The sequence below is a fragment of the Narcine bancroftii genome, chromosome 11, assembly GCF_036971445.1.
Source record: "Narcine bancroftii isolate sNarBan1 chromosome 11, sNarBan1.hap1, whole genome shotgun sequence".
In the NCBI taxonomy this organism is placed as follows: Eukaryota; Metazoa; Chordata; class Chondrichthyes; order Torpediniformes; family Narcinidae; genus Narcine; species Narcine bancroftii.
In genome coordinates this window covers 59,344,783-59,363,507 of record NC_091479.1, presented here as the reverse complement: position 1 = coordinate 59,363,507, position 18,725 = coordinate 59,344,783, and the positions used below count along the sequence as shown (strand labels likewise).

The 18,725-nt window shown below is 44.1% G+C and overlaps 1 protein-coding gene across 6 annotated transcripts in view; it reads right to left on the bottom strand.

Moving 5' to 3' along the window:
* Positions 1-18,725, bottom strand: part of LOC138745789 (A disintegrin and metalloproteinase with thrombospondin motifs 20-like) — a 381,593-nt gene that overhangs the window by 142,117 nt on the left and 220,751 nt on the right. For all 6 annotated transcript variants that reach the window (XM_069903086.1, XM_069903087.1, XM_069903089.1 and 3 more), the window contains 3 exons: positions 10,156-10,282; positions 3,128-3,338; positions 1,084-1,248 (listed from right to left, as the gene is read on the bottom strand). In XM_069903086.1, the coding sequence (XP_069759187.1) occupies positions 1,084-1,248; positions 3,128-3,338; positions 10,156-10,282 (503 nt within the window). The remainder of the gene's footprint in view (positions 1-1,083; positions 1,249-3,127; positions 3,339-10,155; positions 10,283-18,725) is intronic.

The window sequence follows — 18,725 nt, the reverse complement described above, 5'->3', positions numbered from 1 at the left end:
CATCAAGCAACAGAACACAGCCGAGAAATTCACCAATTACAGGCACCCAGATTTCTTGTTAGAACCATAGAACCATGGAATGCTACTACACATAAAACAGGCCTTTTGGCCCTTCTAGCCTGTGCTGACAATTATTCCACTAGTCCCACTGACCCGCTTCTATTCCATAACCCTCTAGACCTCTTCAATCCATGCATCTATCCAATTTATTCTTAAAACCTCAGATCAAGCCCACATTGACATCAGATGGCACCTCATTCCACACTCCCACCACTCTCTGAGTGAAGAAATTTCCCCTAATGTTCCCCCTAAACCTTTCCCCTTTCATCTTAAAGCTATGACCTCTCGCATTTATCTCCGCAGTCTAAGTGGAAAAAGCCTGTTCACATCCACTCTATCTATTCCTCATGATCTTGTAAACCTTCATCAAATCTTCCCTCATTTTTCTTCACTCCAAGGAATAAATTCCTAATAAAGTCTTTCCCTGTAACTTAACTCCTGAACACCTGGCAACATCCTTGTAAATCTTCTCTGCACTCTTTCAGTCTTATTGATATCCTTCCTGTTGTTAGGCTCCCAGAAATGCACACAATACTCCACATTTGACCTCATCAATATCTTAAACGACTTCAACATAACATCCTAACTCCTGTAATCAATACTTTGATTTATGAAGGCTAAGCTGCCTAAATCTTCCTTTACAACCCTGTCTACCTGTGATGCCACCTCAAGGGAATTATGTATCTTAATTCCCAGATCCCTTTGTTCCTCCGCACTCCTCAGTGCCCTACCATTTACTGTGTATGTCCTACCTTGGTTTGTCCTTTCAAAATGCATCACCTCACACTTGCCTGGATTAAAATCCATCTGCCATCTTTCGGCCCATTCTCCCATTCTTCTTTCACAAGGTGCATGAGATCATCACAGTGTGCTCCTTCTCTGTTGGGCACAGAGTTCAATTCAAACCCATAAACTTTCCCATCACAAAACAATGGACAAGTGTATATTTTGTGGCATTCCTTACTGCAAGCAATACATTCATGTTTTTTACATTATATATTTAGATTAATAAAGTTCACTCACTTTGCTCCAATGACTGGCCGACCATTCTGGGCAGGGGAATTCATTACATTTCTCAGATACAATGGTTTGTTGGCTGTTGCACTCCTGGTTAGCGAGGCGTCTCCCTAGGTTGTTCATGCAGTATGCCTCCCGCGTCCTGTTTCCACTGCCACAGCTCTTTGAACACTGAGGAGACCAGAACACCCATGAATGAAGGTGCAGGCAGAATTGCATAACTGAGAGCCGACAAACAAACCACACCTTCGAGGGTCTGCAATTGTAGTGGGAAGGTGAACATGGAACAAGCAACGTTACAGCAGAGAGCAGGTGCTTCATCCCACCATGTTGTGCCGACCAATGACAAGAGGCAGTATTAGAACAACTTGCAAGAATTTCTGCTCTGAATTTATTTTGAAGAATAAGGAGCGAAGAAAACGGAGGTGGAAGAACACTGCAGGTCAGACAGCGTCCAGCAAGAGAAATGGTCAAAGTGTCGGGTGGGACCCCTTTCGTGAGTGTAGCAATTTGAAACATGTCTTCAATGATTCCCAACACTTCCACACACAGCGGCAGAATCGAAAATATTTAAATTATTCTCGATGCAAAAGCAAACCTGACAAATTGTGTGTGTTTTTGCAAGATTGCAGTGAGGTTTTTGGACATCATTACTGCTCAACAAACTCTACAGACCAGTAAACATACTGATTCTCACCCCTATTCAATGTTTACACACCATACAAATTAATGGGAGAAAAGATCATAATTTCAACTTCTATCTTATTCTCAACTGTTGGGCTTGATTTTTATTCTGCAATAAAATTCCAGAGAGTTGCAGTTCAGAGTTTGTATTTCCCATTGAGCTATTTGTGAGAATTCTTCACTAGGAGCCTGCTGAATGACAACACTACTGGGTGTCATCACTGCTGGGTGACATCACTGCTGGGTGACATCACTGCTGAGTGACAACACTGCTGGTTAACATCACTTCTGGGTGACAACATTGCTGGGTGATAACACTTCTGGTTGACATCACTGCTGGGTGACAACACTGCTGGTTGACATCTCTGCTGGGTGACATCACTGCTGGGTGACAACACTGCTGGGTGACATCACTGCTGGGTGACAATACTGCTGTGTAACATCTCTGGGGTGGGTCTCCTGCAATTCTTCTAAAGCAGCGAATTCCAGCACTTGTGAGGCAGAGAGTTATTGCACTCTAGATATCATTCGCTCTGTGAGACTTTGCTGATATCTGTCATTGGATGGATGCCTTCATTTTGCGACTGACTGGATATTCCGGACTCAACATTATTCTGCAATCCACGCATTTCACTGTCTTCGCAGATGCTGTCTGATCGTTATGTCGAACACCCCTTTTCTGTTTGTTTGCCCTCCTCGAGAACCAGTGGTACTATTGCTGCATTGGTCCTTCTCATAGACAGCCAATGTTTTGGGGAAAACATCAGAATTGGCTAGAACCAGGCAGACACCCAAATAGAAGGGTAGATGGGGGAGGGGGGGAAGGAGCATGGATAACCCCTGTCAATACATGTTGTGGTGGGGACTGGGAAATAAAGTCAGGAGGTAAATGGAGGAAGATCCGACGGCTGAGGAGGAAGGAAGGGAAGGGGGTGGGGAGCTGGAGGAAGGACGGTCTGGGTGACAGGTAGGGAGAGAGGGTGGCGAGGGAAAGGAAGAGGTGTGAAGGAGCCAGAACCAGAGGGGGGGGGGGAAACAGAATAAAGTGGGGGGAGGGGTGGAGTTGTAAAAACAAGGGGGAGAAATTGGAGAAGTCCATGCTGATGCTGTCTGGTTGAAGATCAAGGTGTTGTTCCCCCAATTAACACATGGCCTGAACTTGGCTGTACATGAGGCCACAGTCAGGCATGTTGGTGTGGGATTGGGGTATGAAACAAATCTAACTGGGCCACTGACAGGTCCTTGTTGTTGCAGCACACAAAGCAAAGGTCCCCAACGAAGTGATCCCCATCACCCATGGTGGCTGTGATATACTATAACACTGAACCCATTGGTTCACAAGTCACTGAGGGTGTTTAACCATTACCTGTGACCAGGATGTATACTGCCAACTGGTCCTAAGACAGTCGCCGTGACAGGGCTCTCGACTGGGAGGTTTCGGCTGATGAGCACAGTATCGGTCATCCATGGGCTCCCTTGTCCCTTTTCCATGTGTAGACCGCACGCAGAGAATGTCCCGCATTCTGTGGCCTGGTCCACACCATGCTGTACATTCACTCTTACCAGCTGCATGCCACCTGCAAGCAGATCACAACGACTTCTACTTTAAGCAACTGCTTTCAATCCTCATGAGAAACTTATCATTAGATTTTAAAATTTAGACATTCAGCGTGGAAACATGTGTCTGTGCCACCCAATTAACCACATCCCCAGTATGTTTTGAAATGTGGGTGGAAACCAGAGCCCCTGGGGAAAACCCACACTGGCACAGAGAGAACATACAAATCCTTACAGATTGCGCAGGATTCAAACCCTGGTCCTGATCGCTGACAATGTAACCGCATTGCACTAACCACCACGCCAACAGAGTCACACCTAACATAGAATGGAAAACATTAGAGTAAAGTACAGGCTCTTCAGTCCATGATATTGTGCTGGCCCATGTAAAGCCATTCCACAAAAATCCCATCTTCCCTATCTTACACCCATAACCCTTTATTTTCCTTTCCTCCATGTGTCTGTCTAAGAGTCTTTTAGCCTCCAGCCTCCAGCCTCCAGCATCACCCCAACATACATTCCAGGGTCCACCACTCTCTGGGTAAAAATAAAATATTTCTGATGTCTTCTCCTAATCTTTCCTCCGCTCACCTTGAACAGGCACCTCTGTTATATTGTTGCCCTGAGAATAAGGTGCTGGCTGTCCATCCTATCTAAGCCCCTCATAATCTGTCTACATTTCTGAGAATATGTCCTTTCCAGTCTTCATATCAGGTAAGGTTAGCAACACTCCAGAAGGACAGGTGCTGGGATCTCGTGTGAACAAAGAAAATCTGGAGGATCCCTATGGATCAGGCATCATCCATGGAGAAAGATGGTTGGTCAATGTCTCGGGTTAGGACTCTTCATCAAGGCTCTTAACAAAGATGTAAGTTTGACAGAGTTGAGTCATTTTTCAGTTCCATCCCACCTGACATCAGGTGGTGGGTGCCTGGAATGGTGCCAGGAGCAGTTGTGGATGCAGATAAAACAGTAGTGTTTAAAAGAGTTCCAGATTGACACATAAATCTGGGCAGCGTGGCTGGCCTGAGGTTAGCGCAATGCTATTACACAGCTCGTGACCCAAGTTTGAATCCATCACTGATTATGAGGAGTTTGCACATTCTCCCGATGTCTCCGTGGGTGTCCTCCAGTAGTTCCGGTTTCCTCCCACATTCCAGAGTTACATGGATGTGCTTGGGTAGCACAGCTCGTGGGCCAGAAGGGCCTGCTACTGCACTGCAGGTTTAGTTTGATATGGATATCATAATCAGACTTGTGGATGAAGGACCTGTTCCTCTGCTGTTTTAAGGTCTGGTCCAGCACTGCCGTGTTGAGTGAGGATTTTCCCAAAGGCTTTTTAAATCAGGCCATGTTCACAGAATGTAGAAGCAGAGAAGGAGGGAACAGCTTTGCTGGGGGTGCACTGCAGGCGGCAGGATGTGGAGGAGCTGATGTGGAGAAAACTCAGAGAGGTATAAGAGTAGTTGGTCATTGGGTGAGGTGGTTTCAACGTCCTCAATCTTTTTGCCTTTGTTTGAAAAGCTGAGTTCTGGAAAGGGATATGGATGGGCCAGTAATTAAAGAGCTGAAATGGGGGCAGGAAGGCAGGATCTGGCAAAAAGAGAAGTGGAGCAGAAGGTGCATCAGCCACAGCTAAAATGACAAGCACTGAGGGCTGAAAGGGAAGGGCATTGGATAGAAAATTGGTTGGCAGACAGGAAGCAAAGAGTAGGGATTAACAGATCCCTTTCAAAATGGCAGGCAGTGCCGGGACCACAGCTATTACAATATACAATAGATTTAGATGAAGAGATTAAAAGTAACATTACAAAATTCACAGATGACACAAAGTTGGGTGGCAGTGTGAAATGTAAGGAGGGAGTTGTGAGAATGCAGGGTGACTCGGGCAGGTTAGGTGAGTGGGCAGATGCAGTTTAGTATGAATAAATGTGAGGTGATCCACTTTGGTGGCAAGAACAGGAGGCAGAAGTTAGGAAAAGGAGTACAATGAGATCTAAATGCCCTTGTTCATCGGTCACTGAAAGTAAGCGTGCAGGTAACAGCAGGCAGTGAAGAAAGCTAATGGCATGTTGGCCTTCATAACAAGGGGAGTTGAGTGTAGGAGCAGAGAGGTTCTTCTGCAGTTGTTGAGGGTCCTGGTGAGACCATACCTGGAGTACTGTGTGCAGTTTTGGTCTCCACGTTTGAGGAAGGACATTCTTGCTATTGAGGGAGTGCAGGTTAATTCCTGGGATGTTGGGATTGTCATATGTTGAAAGATTGGAGTGAATGGGCTTGTAGACACTGGAATTTAGAAGAATGAGAGGATATCTGATTGAAACATAAGATTATTAAGTGATTGGACATGGTAGAGGCAGGAAACATGTTCCTGATGTTGGGGGAGTCCAGAAACCAGAGGCCACAGTTTAAAAATAAGGGGTAGGCCATTTTGAATGGAGTTGAGGAAGAAATTTTTCACCTAGAGAGTTGTGGATCTATTGAATGCTCTACCTCAGAAGGCAGTGGAGGCCAATTCTCTGGATGCTTTCAAGAAAGAGTTAGATAGACGTCTTAAAGATAGCGGAGTCAAAGGATATGGGAAGAAGGCAAGAACAGGGTACTAATTGTGGATGATCAGCTATGATCACAGTGAATGGTGGTGCTGGCTCGAAGGGCCAAGTGGCCTACTCCTGCACCTATTGTCTATTGTCTACTGACAGGCTCCAAGGAAGCTTGGGTGTGAAATCATATCAAAGGCTGGATGAGAAGAAGCATGGGCCTATCTGAAGACAGCAAGACCTCAGAACAAGAGAGAGTGAAAAGGGTAGGAGCTTAATGAAGAAAGTTGGAGGCCAAAAAATGCCCATGAATTGCCAGTGGCAGACAAGACAAAGGTAAACTGGAATATTAAAAACAAGAGGGTAACCAAACAAAGAGTGGGGTGAGATGTCATCAAGTTGAGGAGGATGCAGAGAAGATTTACGAGGATGTTTCCAGGACTCGGGGACCTGAACTATAAGGAGAGATTGAACGGGCTGGTGCTTTGTTCCTTGGAGTGGAGGAAGATGAGGGGTGATTTCATAAAGATGTAAGGGGAATAGATCAGGTTAACGCAGAAAGACTTTTGCCCAGAACATGATATCAGAAACTTTGACAAATTTTTATAGATATGTGGTGGAAAATGTGCTGACCAGCTGCATTATGGTCTGGCATGGAAACACAAATACCTCTGAGCGTAAAGCCCTTCAAAAGATAGTGGGCACAGCCCAGGATGTCACAGGCAAAACCTTCATCACTACAGGGAACATGGCTGTCAGAAAGCAGTAAAAATTATCAAGGATCCACACCACCCAGTCCATGCTCCGTTCTCGCTGCTGCCATCAGGAAAGAGGTCTTGATGCCACAAGACCTACACCACCAGGTTCAGGAACAGCTGCTACCCCTCCACCCCTCGTCAATAACAAACTCAATCAGAGACTCATTTAAGGACCCTTACATTTGCATTTTATTGATTTTTAAAAATTCTCTTTGTATTGCACAGTCAATTTTTTCACATTCATTATTTGTTTACAGCTTTTTATTTGCTTACATTATTATAAGCTCCCATTTTTCAGTTCATTTTTATTTTAGTGGGACTGTCACTTTAGGAGAATAAATCAAGCTGCAAGTTTGGGAGACTGACTGTGAGAAGACAGACTAGGACAGTGTGTACTCAAATTGGATACTTCTGAAGAGAGAGGGAGAGCCTGGAGGCGGAAACCATGTTACCAGTGCATTGAAGACACAATGCACTGTTTGCCTAGGGTCCATTTTAAGGAGACAGCACAGAAGCAACAGCTCTCAGAAGTAATTCTGCGCTGAAGTGGCCCTGTGTGGTAATAGACAATATGTCTGATTTCTCCATGTTATAGGGGAATGAGTATATCGCTCAGTGACCAAAAGGGAAGGCCACTTGAACAGCTGACCCACGAAGGTGTACTGGATGCAGAAGAAATGCTATTCCTTGGCTGACTCACAAAAGGGTTCTGGAAGTTCTGTGAGGATCACTCGCTTCATGTCCCCTACGCAAATAAAAGGAGAGTTTTGAAAAGGACATTTGGAAACACTCAACAAGGACTTTGAGTTTATAAACAGTCTCGGTCTCTCCCACCTACTTCGTCAACGTCTTCGCATCCATTTAAAGCCTATGTGTCAACACGAAATTTCTGTGACTGAAATTTGAACTGCCTTTCCAGAAATGTACCTGAGCTGCAGTGGCTTTGGGTATTCCCCCCCCCCACACTCACACAAGTATATTTGCGCATAGTTAAGGGTTAAGTAAAAAAGTTTAGATAAATTAGATAAAGTGCTATAAAAAGGAATCTCAGGGTTGTATGTGATGTCATGTATGTACTCTGACAATAATTCTGAACATCTGAAATCTGAAAATCTGAAATCAGAGTAGGGGAATCAGTAGGACACAGGTTTAAGGTGAGGGGGAGGGGAGAGATTTAAGAGGAACCTGAGGGAGAATTTTTTTAAACAGAGGGTGGTGGATGTATGGAATGGGCTGCTGGAGGAGATGGTTGAGGTACATTTAAGAATAAACAGATAAATCCATGAATAGGATGAGTTTTGAGGGAAATGACCCAAATTCTGGGAGGTGGGATGTGAATGGGGAGAGGGTGGGGCAGGGGGATTTTGGTTGGCAGAGGCAGGTTGGCAGAAGGGCCTTTTCCAGAATCTCTATGTAACAAGTACTGATTCTGGAGATGGACCACATTGGGGACCAAAGAAACAACATGCGTATTCGAGGGCAATGGGGGTGGGGGTGTGGGCGCTGAAAGAACATTTTTCATCCTTATTCACTGAGGAGAAAGGTTTTATAGTTGGGGAATTCAGGGAAGGAAGAAATTCTGGAGCCTACCCTCATGAAAAAGAAATTGTTTGATATTTTAATGGTTTTAAAGCCAGAAAGATTTGCAAGGCCTAATGTGATCTGCCCAAGGCTGCTGTGGGGAGTGAGGGTGAAGATAGCCTTCAATTCTTTCAGAGATTTTCAAGTCCTCACGTACAATTTGTGGGATTGGATTGGTCCAATTTGGAAAGGCGGGGGTTAGTGAAGATAACCATTATGCCTCAGTTAGGAGAAGGTCCAAGTTGATTGAGCGACAAGTATTGATAAGCCCAGTGTGATGGTTATAGTGCACTTGGAGGACAGTGAAATGACTAAATCCGAAGTGGGTAACAGCCTCCATAGTTTCATTGATGGTGGTGGGGGGTTGGGGGTGTGTGGTAGAGGAGTGTCTTTGTTAATGGAAATCTTTGATCAGTGGAACACCAGAGGAATTGGTATTGGGACACCTTCCATTTATAATGGACACAATTTGGACATGAATGTGGGAGGGAGGATTAGGAGCTCAGCAGATAATAGTAGTGGTGTTGATGATGAATACGATTGTCTCCAGCTACACAATGATATTTGTCTCTCAGTGAGATGGTCAGAGTAATGGCGGATGGGATTTAATTGTGATGAGTTCAAGGTGATGGCCTTAGCAAGGGTCAAAGAAAACCGGGAACAGTGTGTGGTGGGGCCACAAGGAATGCTGAGACACTGGTGCATCCTAGGACCGTGAAGATAGCAGCACGGGTAGATAGTTATGAAGATACAGAGGGTTACTTAATATTCTGTGACCTGACAAAGAAAAAACAGATGCAGAGGAACCTCTTCAGCCAGGGGGTGGTGAATTCGTGGAATTTGTTGCCACAGGTAGTTGTGAGAAGGCATCAGCAGGTGTTTTTAAGACAGAGATCAGTTCATGATTAGCCAGGGCACGAAAGGTTAAAGGAAGAAGGTCAGTCATTGGGCTGAGTGGGAATATGAATGAGCTATTGATTAAATGGTGGGTAGGTTCAATGAGAGGAATAGTCTATTTCTGCTCCTATGTCCTATTTTCTTATGGACAGGAGCAGAGAGTTATCAGTGAAATGGAATGCAACAAATTTGGAACCACAGCTGAAGCAGAACCACCCCACCCCATAAAGGATCTGATTCCAATGGAGACTCAGCAGGATGTTGCCAGGAATGGTACAGTTCAGAATCCATGACAGCTGTGGAATGGGCCTGATTCGATACAAGCCATGAGAGGCGTAGTGTGGACAGGCAGTGGAAAACTTATCCCCATAAGGTAGGGCCTTGGATTCAGTTACAGGGTGGGAGGTTCAGAGGGGATCTGATGAAGAATTGTTTGAAGAAGGTGAGATTGAATCTGGAATGAACTGGCTGATAATCCTGTTGGATGGGATTTTCTTAGAAACATAAGGTGGTCAGAGTGTGCACTTTGTGATACTGTGTGCTCTTCAAGGGGCTTTGGCACACCTTGAACACTGAACCCTGAAATTAATTCAGGCATGACTAGCATAGCAGTTAGCACCATGAAATTATAGCACTAAAGACCTGGGTTCGAATCCAGCACTGTCTGTAAGGAGTTTGCATGTTCTCCCTCTTCTGCGCGGGTTTCCTCCCATGTTCCAAAAACATATGGGGTATGTAGGTTTATTGGTATATTTTGGAGGATGAGCTCATGGGCTGGAAAGGCCTGTTATCATGCAATATCGCAGAATAAAATTTAAAAGTTAAATTACATTTAACATTGTCAATTTCAGTGTATTCAGTTGCACTGAGTTAAAACATTACGTGACAGGACTGAGTGCCCAAGTCATTGCTACTTTAGATCAAAAAGCTGCATAATCTTCACATCAACACTGTCACGCAAGTCTTCGATCTCTGGTACACATTAAGTAGCAGCAGGAAACGAGAAATGAACTGTTGAACATTCTGCCCGAGAGCAAAGTTGACCATACTCCTGCTCTTACCTGATCTCACAGTCCGTGCTGCAGCGCTCGCTTCCTGCAGTTGGCCTGGGCATGTGTTCACACCTTTGGTCAGACACCACAAGGTGGTCATCTTGTCGCACGCAGACGACCTTTCTCCTCCGTTCCCCTGTGGGCAGCAGGTGAAGTAAGATCAGTGCACATGCCCTCATGCTCCTTACAGCAAATCTGCCCAGCAGCAGGGCGAATGTTTCAGCACAGGTCATAGAAGTGCTGGAGAAACTCAGCAGGCCATGCAGCATGAGTAAAGGGTAACCTGGGCACTTCGTCAGGTAGAAGCAAAAACATGCAGATGCCTGAAGAAAAAGGTAGGTGGAGGGCGGTGGGGGGGGGGGGTGAGGGGTGAGCGAGTAGAAGAGGAGAGGAGGGGGGAAGAGGAAGGAGGAGTCAGGTGAAAGGAAAACCAGGCAGATGTGATCTGCTGAGTCTCCCCAGCACGTTTATATATTGCACTCAACTCCAGCATCTGCAGATTTTCTTCTTTAACTCCAATGTGTCAATGTATGACATAGAGCATGTTCTCTCAGAATAATATGTATGGTTCTCATTTATTCACAGACACAGAGAAACAGAATAATTTCACTGAGATGGCACAGTTAATACCAGAGACCTGGACTCGAATCCGGCGCTGTCTGTAAGGAGTTTGCATGTTGTCCCTGTGTCTGTTTGGGGTTTTCTCCAGGTGCTTGGGTTTCATGCCATGTTCCAAAAACATATATGATCCATTACAGCACCAGCGATCGCGACTGGGAGGAGTTTGTACATTCTCCCCGTCTCTGAGTGGGTTTTCCCTGGGGGTTCCAGTTTCCTCCCACTGTTCAAGATGTACTGGGGGTTGCAGGTCATTTGGGTGTAAATGAGTGGCATGGATTCATGGCTCAAAATGACCTGTTACTGTGCTGTGTGTTTAAATTTTAAAACATTTAAATTTAAATTTTAGAACATTTAAAGGTATCTCACAGTAAGTCGGATAAACTACAGGCTGCAAGTCTTGTGATCATTTCAGAAATACATGAGGCATAACCAGAGTTAGGTAAACAAGGCAGTACTGTCTGAAGTCCAGCATTTTGGGTCCTATACTTGGTGGACATTCTCAGGTGTTCACATCAGTACAATAAGCGGGGTAATATTAGCATTGATAACATGGAAAGGTGATCTGTTTTCTGTTGTGAGATGGCTGATCTTCACCAGGAATGCTCAAAGGTTTATTTCAGAGTCTGATAACTGTAGGTAAGTCAGTGTCCTTGAATCTGCTAGTGGATAATCTCACCTTCGTGAATCTTCTGACATGAGGGTGGTGAAGACAGTGTGGTCTTTGAGCATGCTAGCTGCTTTACCCAGGCAGCGGGAAATGTAGATGGTGTTGATGGAGGGGAGAGGTTGTGTGTATGTGTTACAGAGTTCTGTACTATGTATTGGCCTATGTGTTGTGTGGTTTTATGTTAAAAGGCACAGTTTGCCTAGAAAGCCAAGGTGAAGGTGGACTGCTGAGAGAGTGGGAGACGGCTGAGCATATGCAGAAAATGATCTAAATATTTCTGAACTTGGATGATAAAACACCCCTGGGTGGTGCTGTGGAGTGGAAGAAGGCCCAGAGCATGAGTCATGGTCTGGAGGACAATTTAGAATGTTGGAATTTCAAGAAGGATGAACATTCCGAAGGCAGGCGGACCAAACCATTGTTCCTCTCTCTGCAGCAACACAAGACAACTTCGAATTTTGTGCTCTTTCGCTCTCTCTCTCTCGCTCTCTCTCTCTCTCTCTCTCTGTCTCTCTCTCTCTAAGATCTTTTGGCTTCAGTTTACCAAACAAACTGAATTTTGTTTATTATCTTTGCTTCAGTTGAGATCGAAGTTTTGTGAGTCTTGTGTGTTTTGTGTCTAAGTTTTTCTGTGGGCTGGTTGGAAATATAACTTAGATTTTAATTACATATATTATATTTAGGCTGGGGAATTTATTAGTTTTATTAGTTATATAAGTTTGCATAGTAACCAGTGGGCATTGTTATAAAAGGGGGGATTTTGAATTAAAGGTGAAGTTTTGTTAATAAAGTACTTGTTCATCTTTACCCCTGTGTGATATGCCTTCTTTGTGGTTGCTGGTTTGATCTTGTAACAGTATGTGTGATGGTCTGAGCCACGCTCGCAACTCATGGAGATTCTTGCTGTTTTGGGCAGACCAGTTCCTGTCCCACACAATGATGCACCCTGACGGGATGCTTTTAACAGTGCACCTGAAGAAATTGTTCAGGGATGGAGGGGACATGTTGAATTTTTGCTGGCTGTGATGAAGTAGGGATGCTGGTGCACTTTCTTGGTCATTGCATTGATGTGGGTGAAACTAGACAAGATCACTATTGATTATCTCCACCACAGCATCATTGATGTGGATCAGGGAGTGAGGGGTGCTCCCCCTCCGGGTCTGCAACCAATTCCATTGCCTTTATAAGGCTTTGGTCAGACCACATGGAGTATTGTGAGCAGTTTTGGTGTCCTTATTTATGGAAAGATGTGTTGGCATTGGAGGGGGTCTAGATGAGGTTCACAAAAATGATCCTTGGAATGAGGAGTGTTTGAAGTTCTCTGGGACTGTACTCACTGGACTTTAGAAGAATAGGGGGGGGGGGTGGAATCTCATTGAAACCCAATAATATTGAAAGATCTGGTTAGAACTTGAAGATGCTTCCTGTAATGGAGGAGTCTTGGACCATAGAGCTCAGCCTCAGAATACAAAAATGTCCCTTTAGAACAGAGATGAGGAGGAATTTCTTTACCCAGAGTATGGACAATCAGTGGAATTCATTTACACAGAAGACTGTGGAGGCCAAGGTTTTGGGTAAAGGGAGATAATGCAAGTTCTGGATTAGGAAGCGAATTAAGGGTTAAGGGGAGAAGGCAGGAGAATGGGGATGAAAACCTAACAACTCAGAAACAGACAACACACCATCTACATTTAAATCAGTCTTAAAACCAGATTATGGGAATGGTCCATGAAAGGGCCCCATGTCTTTAAGAAATTAGTATTTAAATTTTTAATGGCATATCTAATTTTTTTTTAAACTTAAACAGGACATAATATCATTTAGCCATTGTGTGTATGTAGGAGAAGTGTTATCTTTCCACGTCAATGAAGTAAAAGATAAAATTCAGTTTTGAGATGAAGTCAGTAAAACATCATCATCATCAGATATTCCAAACAGAGCAATTAAAGGGCAAGGCTTGAATTTAACCTTGAGAACCACCAATAATGTGTGAAAAATATCTTATTGATATCTTTCATGTAGCTACCAGCAGGTGACCAAAACTATACTAAATTTCAATACTCCAAATTTGGCCTCGCCAATCTTATATAACTTTACCATTACATCCCAACTCCTTTACTCAAAGATTTTATTTAGGCCAGTGGTTTTCAAGCTGCCCCCCTAAACTCACATTCCACTTTAAGCAATCCCTATGCCATCGGTGTGGTGTGATTAGTAAGGGATTGTTTAAGATGGTATGTGAGTGCGAAGGGAAGGTTGAGAATCACTGCTGTAGATTTCATTGTTAAAGAAATATTTTGCTTGAGAAAAATTGTCATTGGCCCATTTCCGTGCACATAACGAGTCAATTAGGTACGATTAAAACAGTAGTTTACAAACCCTTTTTTTCCTACTCACATACAACCTTAAGCAATCCCTTACCAATCTCAGACCACTTATGGCATAGGAATTGGTTAAGGTCAAATGTTTAGGGGGCAGTTTGAAAACCACTATTTAGGCCAATATGCCAAAAGCTCACTTTACAACCCTTTAACCTGTGACGCCACTTTCAGGGATTTATGTATCTGTATTTCCAGATCCTTCTGTTCTACCATACTCGGTTGCTCATCAATTTATCATGTATGTCATTTCTTGGCTATAATGCAATATCTCACATTTATCTGCATTAAATTCCATCTGCCATTTCTCATCCAATTTTTCAGCTGGTCTAGATCACTCTCCAAACTTTGAAAACCTTCTTCACTGTCCACAACACCTGCAATCTTAGTGTCATCAGCAAACTTGCTGCTCTTATTTATCACTTTATCATCCAGATTATTGATATAGATGACAAACATCAATGGTCCCTGGGCACATCACTAGTCACAGGCCTCCAGTCAGAGAAATAATCATCCACCACTACTCTCTGGCTTCTCCTATCCAGCCATTGTCAAGTGCAGTTCACTACTTCACCATGAATACCTAGCGATTGAACCTTCTTGACTAACATAAATTCCAATGAATACAGGCTAAGAGCTGTCAAGATCATCTCATATGATAATCCTTGATTCCCAAAATCATCTAGTGAAACTCCTTTGAACCCTTTCCAACCTCATGACAACTTTTCTTACATGTAAAGCCCAAAAATGCTCACAATATTCTGTGAGGTCTCACAAGTGCCTAAAAAAGCTTCAACATCACATCCTTGCTCTTCCTCGTGAAATGAACGACAACATTTCATTTGTCTTCTTCACCACAAGTTTACTTTCAGGTGATCCTGCATGAGGACTCCCAGGTCCCTTTGCATCTCAGTATTTTCAATTTTCTCCCCATTTAAAAATCAATCTGCCCATTTATTTTTTCTATCAAAGTGCATGACCATACATTTTCTGACATTATATTTCATTTACCACCTTTATGCCCATTCTCTGATTCTGTGTGTCTTTCTGCAGCTTTCCAGTTTCCTCCACATTTCCTGCTCCTCCACTGACTTTCATATCATTTGCAAATTTGACCAAAAATCCATTCATTCCATAATCCCAAATCATTAATATACAACATAAAAAAGTCCGTAAAGCAAATGTTGGATCTCAGCTTGATCTCAGCGAGCATCTGAACTTTCCTGAATAACCTCCCATGTAGGATCTTGTCAAAGGCCTTATTAAAGTTCATGTGGACAACATCCACAGTCTTCACCTACTTTCCTGGTAACCTCCTCAAAAACCCTATAAGTTAAACATGAGTTTCCACACACACAGCCATGTTGACTATCCCTAATCAGTCCCTGGCTATCCAAATACTTGTATATGCTATCTCTTATCACACCTTCCAATAATTTGCCTACTGATGTCAGGCTCACCAGCCTTTTCTTTCCTGGGTACCTTTGGAACATTTTTTAAATAATGGAACATTGTGAGCTACTCTCCAATCCTCCGACACCATACTCATGGCTAACGACATTTTAAATAGTTCTACCCGGGCCCCTGCAAATTCTACACTAGCCTCCCTCAAGGTCCCAGGGAATATCTTGTCAGGGCCTTGGGACTTATCCACCCTTATTTGCTTTAAGATATCAAGCGTCTCCTCCTCGTTCATCTGCATTGGGTCCATGATCTCACTGCTTGTTTTCCTTACTTTCTATGACTCTGTGCCCATTTCCTGAGTGAATACTGATTTAAAAAAATCTAAGAACTCCCTCATCTCTTTTGGTTCCATACAAAGCCGACCATGCTGATCTTCAAAGTGACTAATTTTGTCCTTTACTATCCTTTTGTCCTTAATATACCTGGAGAAACCCATAGGATTTATCTCCACATTGTCAGCCAAAGCAACCTCATGTCTTCTTTTAGCCTTATTGATTTATTTCTTGCATTTTTTTAATACTCCTTAAGTATCTCATTTGTTCCATGTTGCCTATATCTGCTATACACCTCTCTTCTTCCAAACAAGATCCCTAATATCCCTTGAAAACCAAGGTTCCCCATGCCTGCTAACCTTGCTTTTAATCCTGACAGTGTAAAACAAACTCTGGACTCTCAAAATGTCTCCTTTGAAGGTCCTCCACTTACCTCACACATCCTTGCCAAAAAACAACTTATCCCAATCCACACATTTTAGATCCTTTCTCATTTCCTTAAAGTTGGCCTTTCTCCAATTTAGAATCTCAACCTGATGCCCAGACCTATTCTTCACCACAATTAATTTGAAATTAATGGCATTATGATCACTAGATCCAAAATGTTCCCCTACACATACTTCTGTCACCTGTCCCGTCTCATTTCCTAATAGGAGATCCAGAATTCCACATTCTTTAGTTGGTACCTCTATATATTGATTTAGAAATCTTTCCAAAACTCATATGTCAAACTCCAAGCCATCCAGCCCTTTTACAATATGAGAGTCCCAGACAATATGTTGAAAATTAAAATTCCAAACTATTACAATGTTATGTTTCCTGCAGCTGTCTGCTATCTCCCTACAGATTTACTCCAATACCTGTTCAGTATTGGGTGGTCCCCATGAGTGTGGTCATACCTTTCCCATTCCTCAGCCTCAGATCTGTCCTACCTGAGCACAGCTGGGATATTTTTCCTGATGACAACAGCACCACTCTTTCTTTCATCGCTCCATTCTATCGCATCTGAAACAACAGAAGCCAGGAGCGTTGACCTACCAGTCCTGCCCTTCCTGCAACCAAGTTTCACTAATAGCCACAATGTCATAATTCCACACACCAATCCATGCTTTAAGCTCGTCTGCCTTTCCTACAATTCTCCTTGCATTGAAATATATGCATCTGAGAACATTTCTATCATGTACAAATTTCTACCATGTTTCTTCTTTTCTTTCTTTGGCTTGGCTTCATGGACGAAGATTTATGGAGGGGTATGTCCACATCTGCTGCAGGCTCGCTGGTGACTGACAAATCCAATGCGGGACAGGCAGGCACGGTTGCAGCGGTTGCAAGGGAAAATTGGTTGGTTGGGGTTGGGTGCTAGGTTTCTCCTCCTTTGTCTTTTATCAGTGAGGTGGGCTCTGCGGTCTTCATCAAAGGAGGTTGCTGCCCGCCGAACTGTGAGGCACCAAGATGCACAGTTGGAGGCAATATCAGCCCATTGGTGGTGGTCAATGTGGCAGGCACCAAGAGATTTCTTTAAGCAGTCCTTGTACCTCTTTTTTGGTGCACCTCTGTCTCGGTGGCCAGTGGAGAGCTCGCCATAGAACATGATCTTGGGGAGGCGATGGTCCTCCATTCTGGAGACATGACCCACCCAGCGCAGTTGGGTCTTCAGCAGCTTGGTTTCGATGCTTGCGGACTCTGCCAGCTCGAGTACTTCGATGTTGGTGATGAAGTCATTCCAATGAATGTTGAGGATAGAGCGGAGACAGCGCTGATGGAAGCATTCTAGGAGACGTAGGTGATGTCGGTAGAGGACCCATGATTCAGAGCTGAACAGGAGCGTGGGTATGACAACGGCTCTGTACATGCTGATCTTTGTGTGTTTCTTCAGGTGGTTGTTTTTCCAGACTCTATTGTGTAGTCTTCCAAAGGCGCTATTTGCCTTGGCGAGTCTGTACCATGTACAACCAGTTCATTTCCATCTGCAACCTTCACTTTATCTTTTCCCCCCTCCACTCTTCCATCTGCTCTGACACACTGGTTCCCACCCCTTGCAAATCTACTTTAAACCCACCGGAGCAACACTAACAAACTTTCCTGCAAGGATATAAGTTCCCCTCCAGTTCAGAAGCAAACCGTCCTGTTGGAACAGGTCCCACCTTCCCTGGAAGAGAGCCTAAAGATCTAGAAACCTGAGACCCTCCCTCCTGCACCATGCCTTTAGCCACATGTTAAAGCAGCATTATCCTCCTATTTCTAACCTCACCAGCACGTGGAACAGGTAGCAATTTTGAGATCACAACCCTGGAGGACCTGTCCATCAACTCAGTGCCTAACTCCCTGAACTCTCCATGAAGGACCTCTTCTCCCTTCCTACCCATGATATTGGTCCCTACATGACCTTGGCATCTGGAGCTCACCCTTCCTCCTGAGAATGCAGTGAACTTGATCTGAGATATCTCAGACCCTGGAATCAGGGTTTCGCTGTACCTTGTCCCTGGTTCCAATAGTATCCAAAATGGTCTACTTGTTATTGAGGGGATCAGCCACAGGGGTGCCCTGCACTGCCTGCCTGTTCCCTTTCTTCTCCTGACCATTATGCAGCTACCCTCTTCTTGCCTCCTAGGTGTGATAATGTCATGTGACTCCCAACTATCACTTATTCTGCCTCTCGAATGTTCATCCACCTCCATTTCCCTAAAACAGACTGCCAGGAGCTGCAGCTGGATACATTTCTTGCAAATGAAGTCATCAGGGCTAGTGTTAGCCTCCCTGATGACCCACATTCTGCAAGAGGAGCATTCCCCTGCTTTGGCTGCCATTCCCATTTTCTCTTAAAGAGGTAAATGTTCGGAAAACCTTACCTTGCCTCAACTCCTGTACCTTCTCTTCAGTCTCTGCTCACCACAGCCTTGGGAGCCAAAGCCTCAGTGCCCCATTCCTAACCCTGGATCACACTGGCCACTCTGCTTGAACCTCCCTAGTTTCGTTACTTCATCATTCAGGGGCCTTGCCGTTCGGCATGGGTGATCACGTCTCTCCATCCATCCCGATCTCTGGCCCTCCGAGTTATAGTTGTTGCCTCCCCATTCTCCTTCAGTGAAGGCTCCATCTTTGAGCTAAGATCATAGTCGATGTTGAGTTCATGATTATATGAGGGAAAATACTGAAGTGGTATCCTGTCATCTTCTT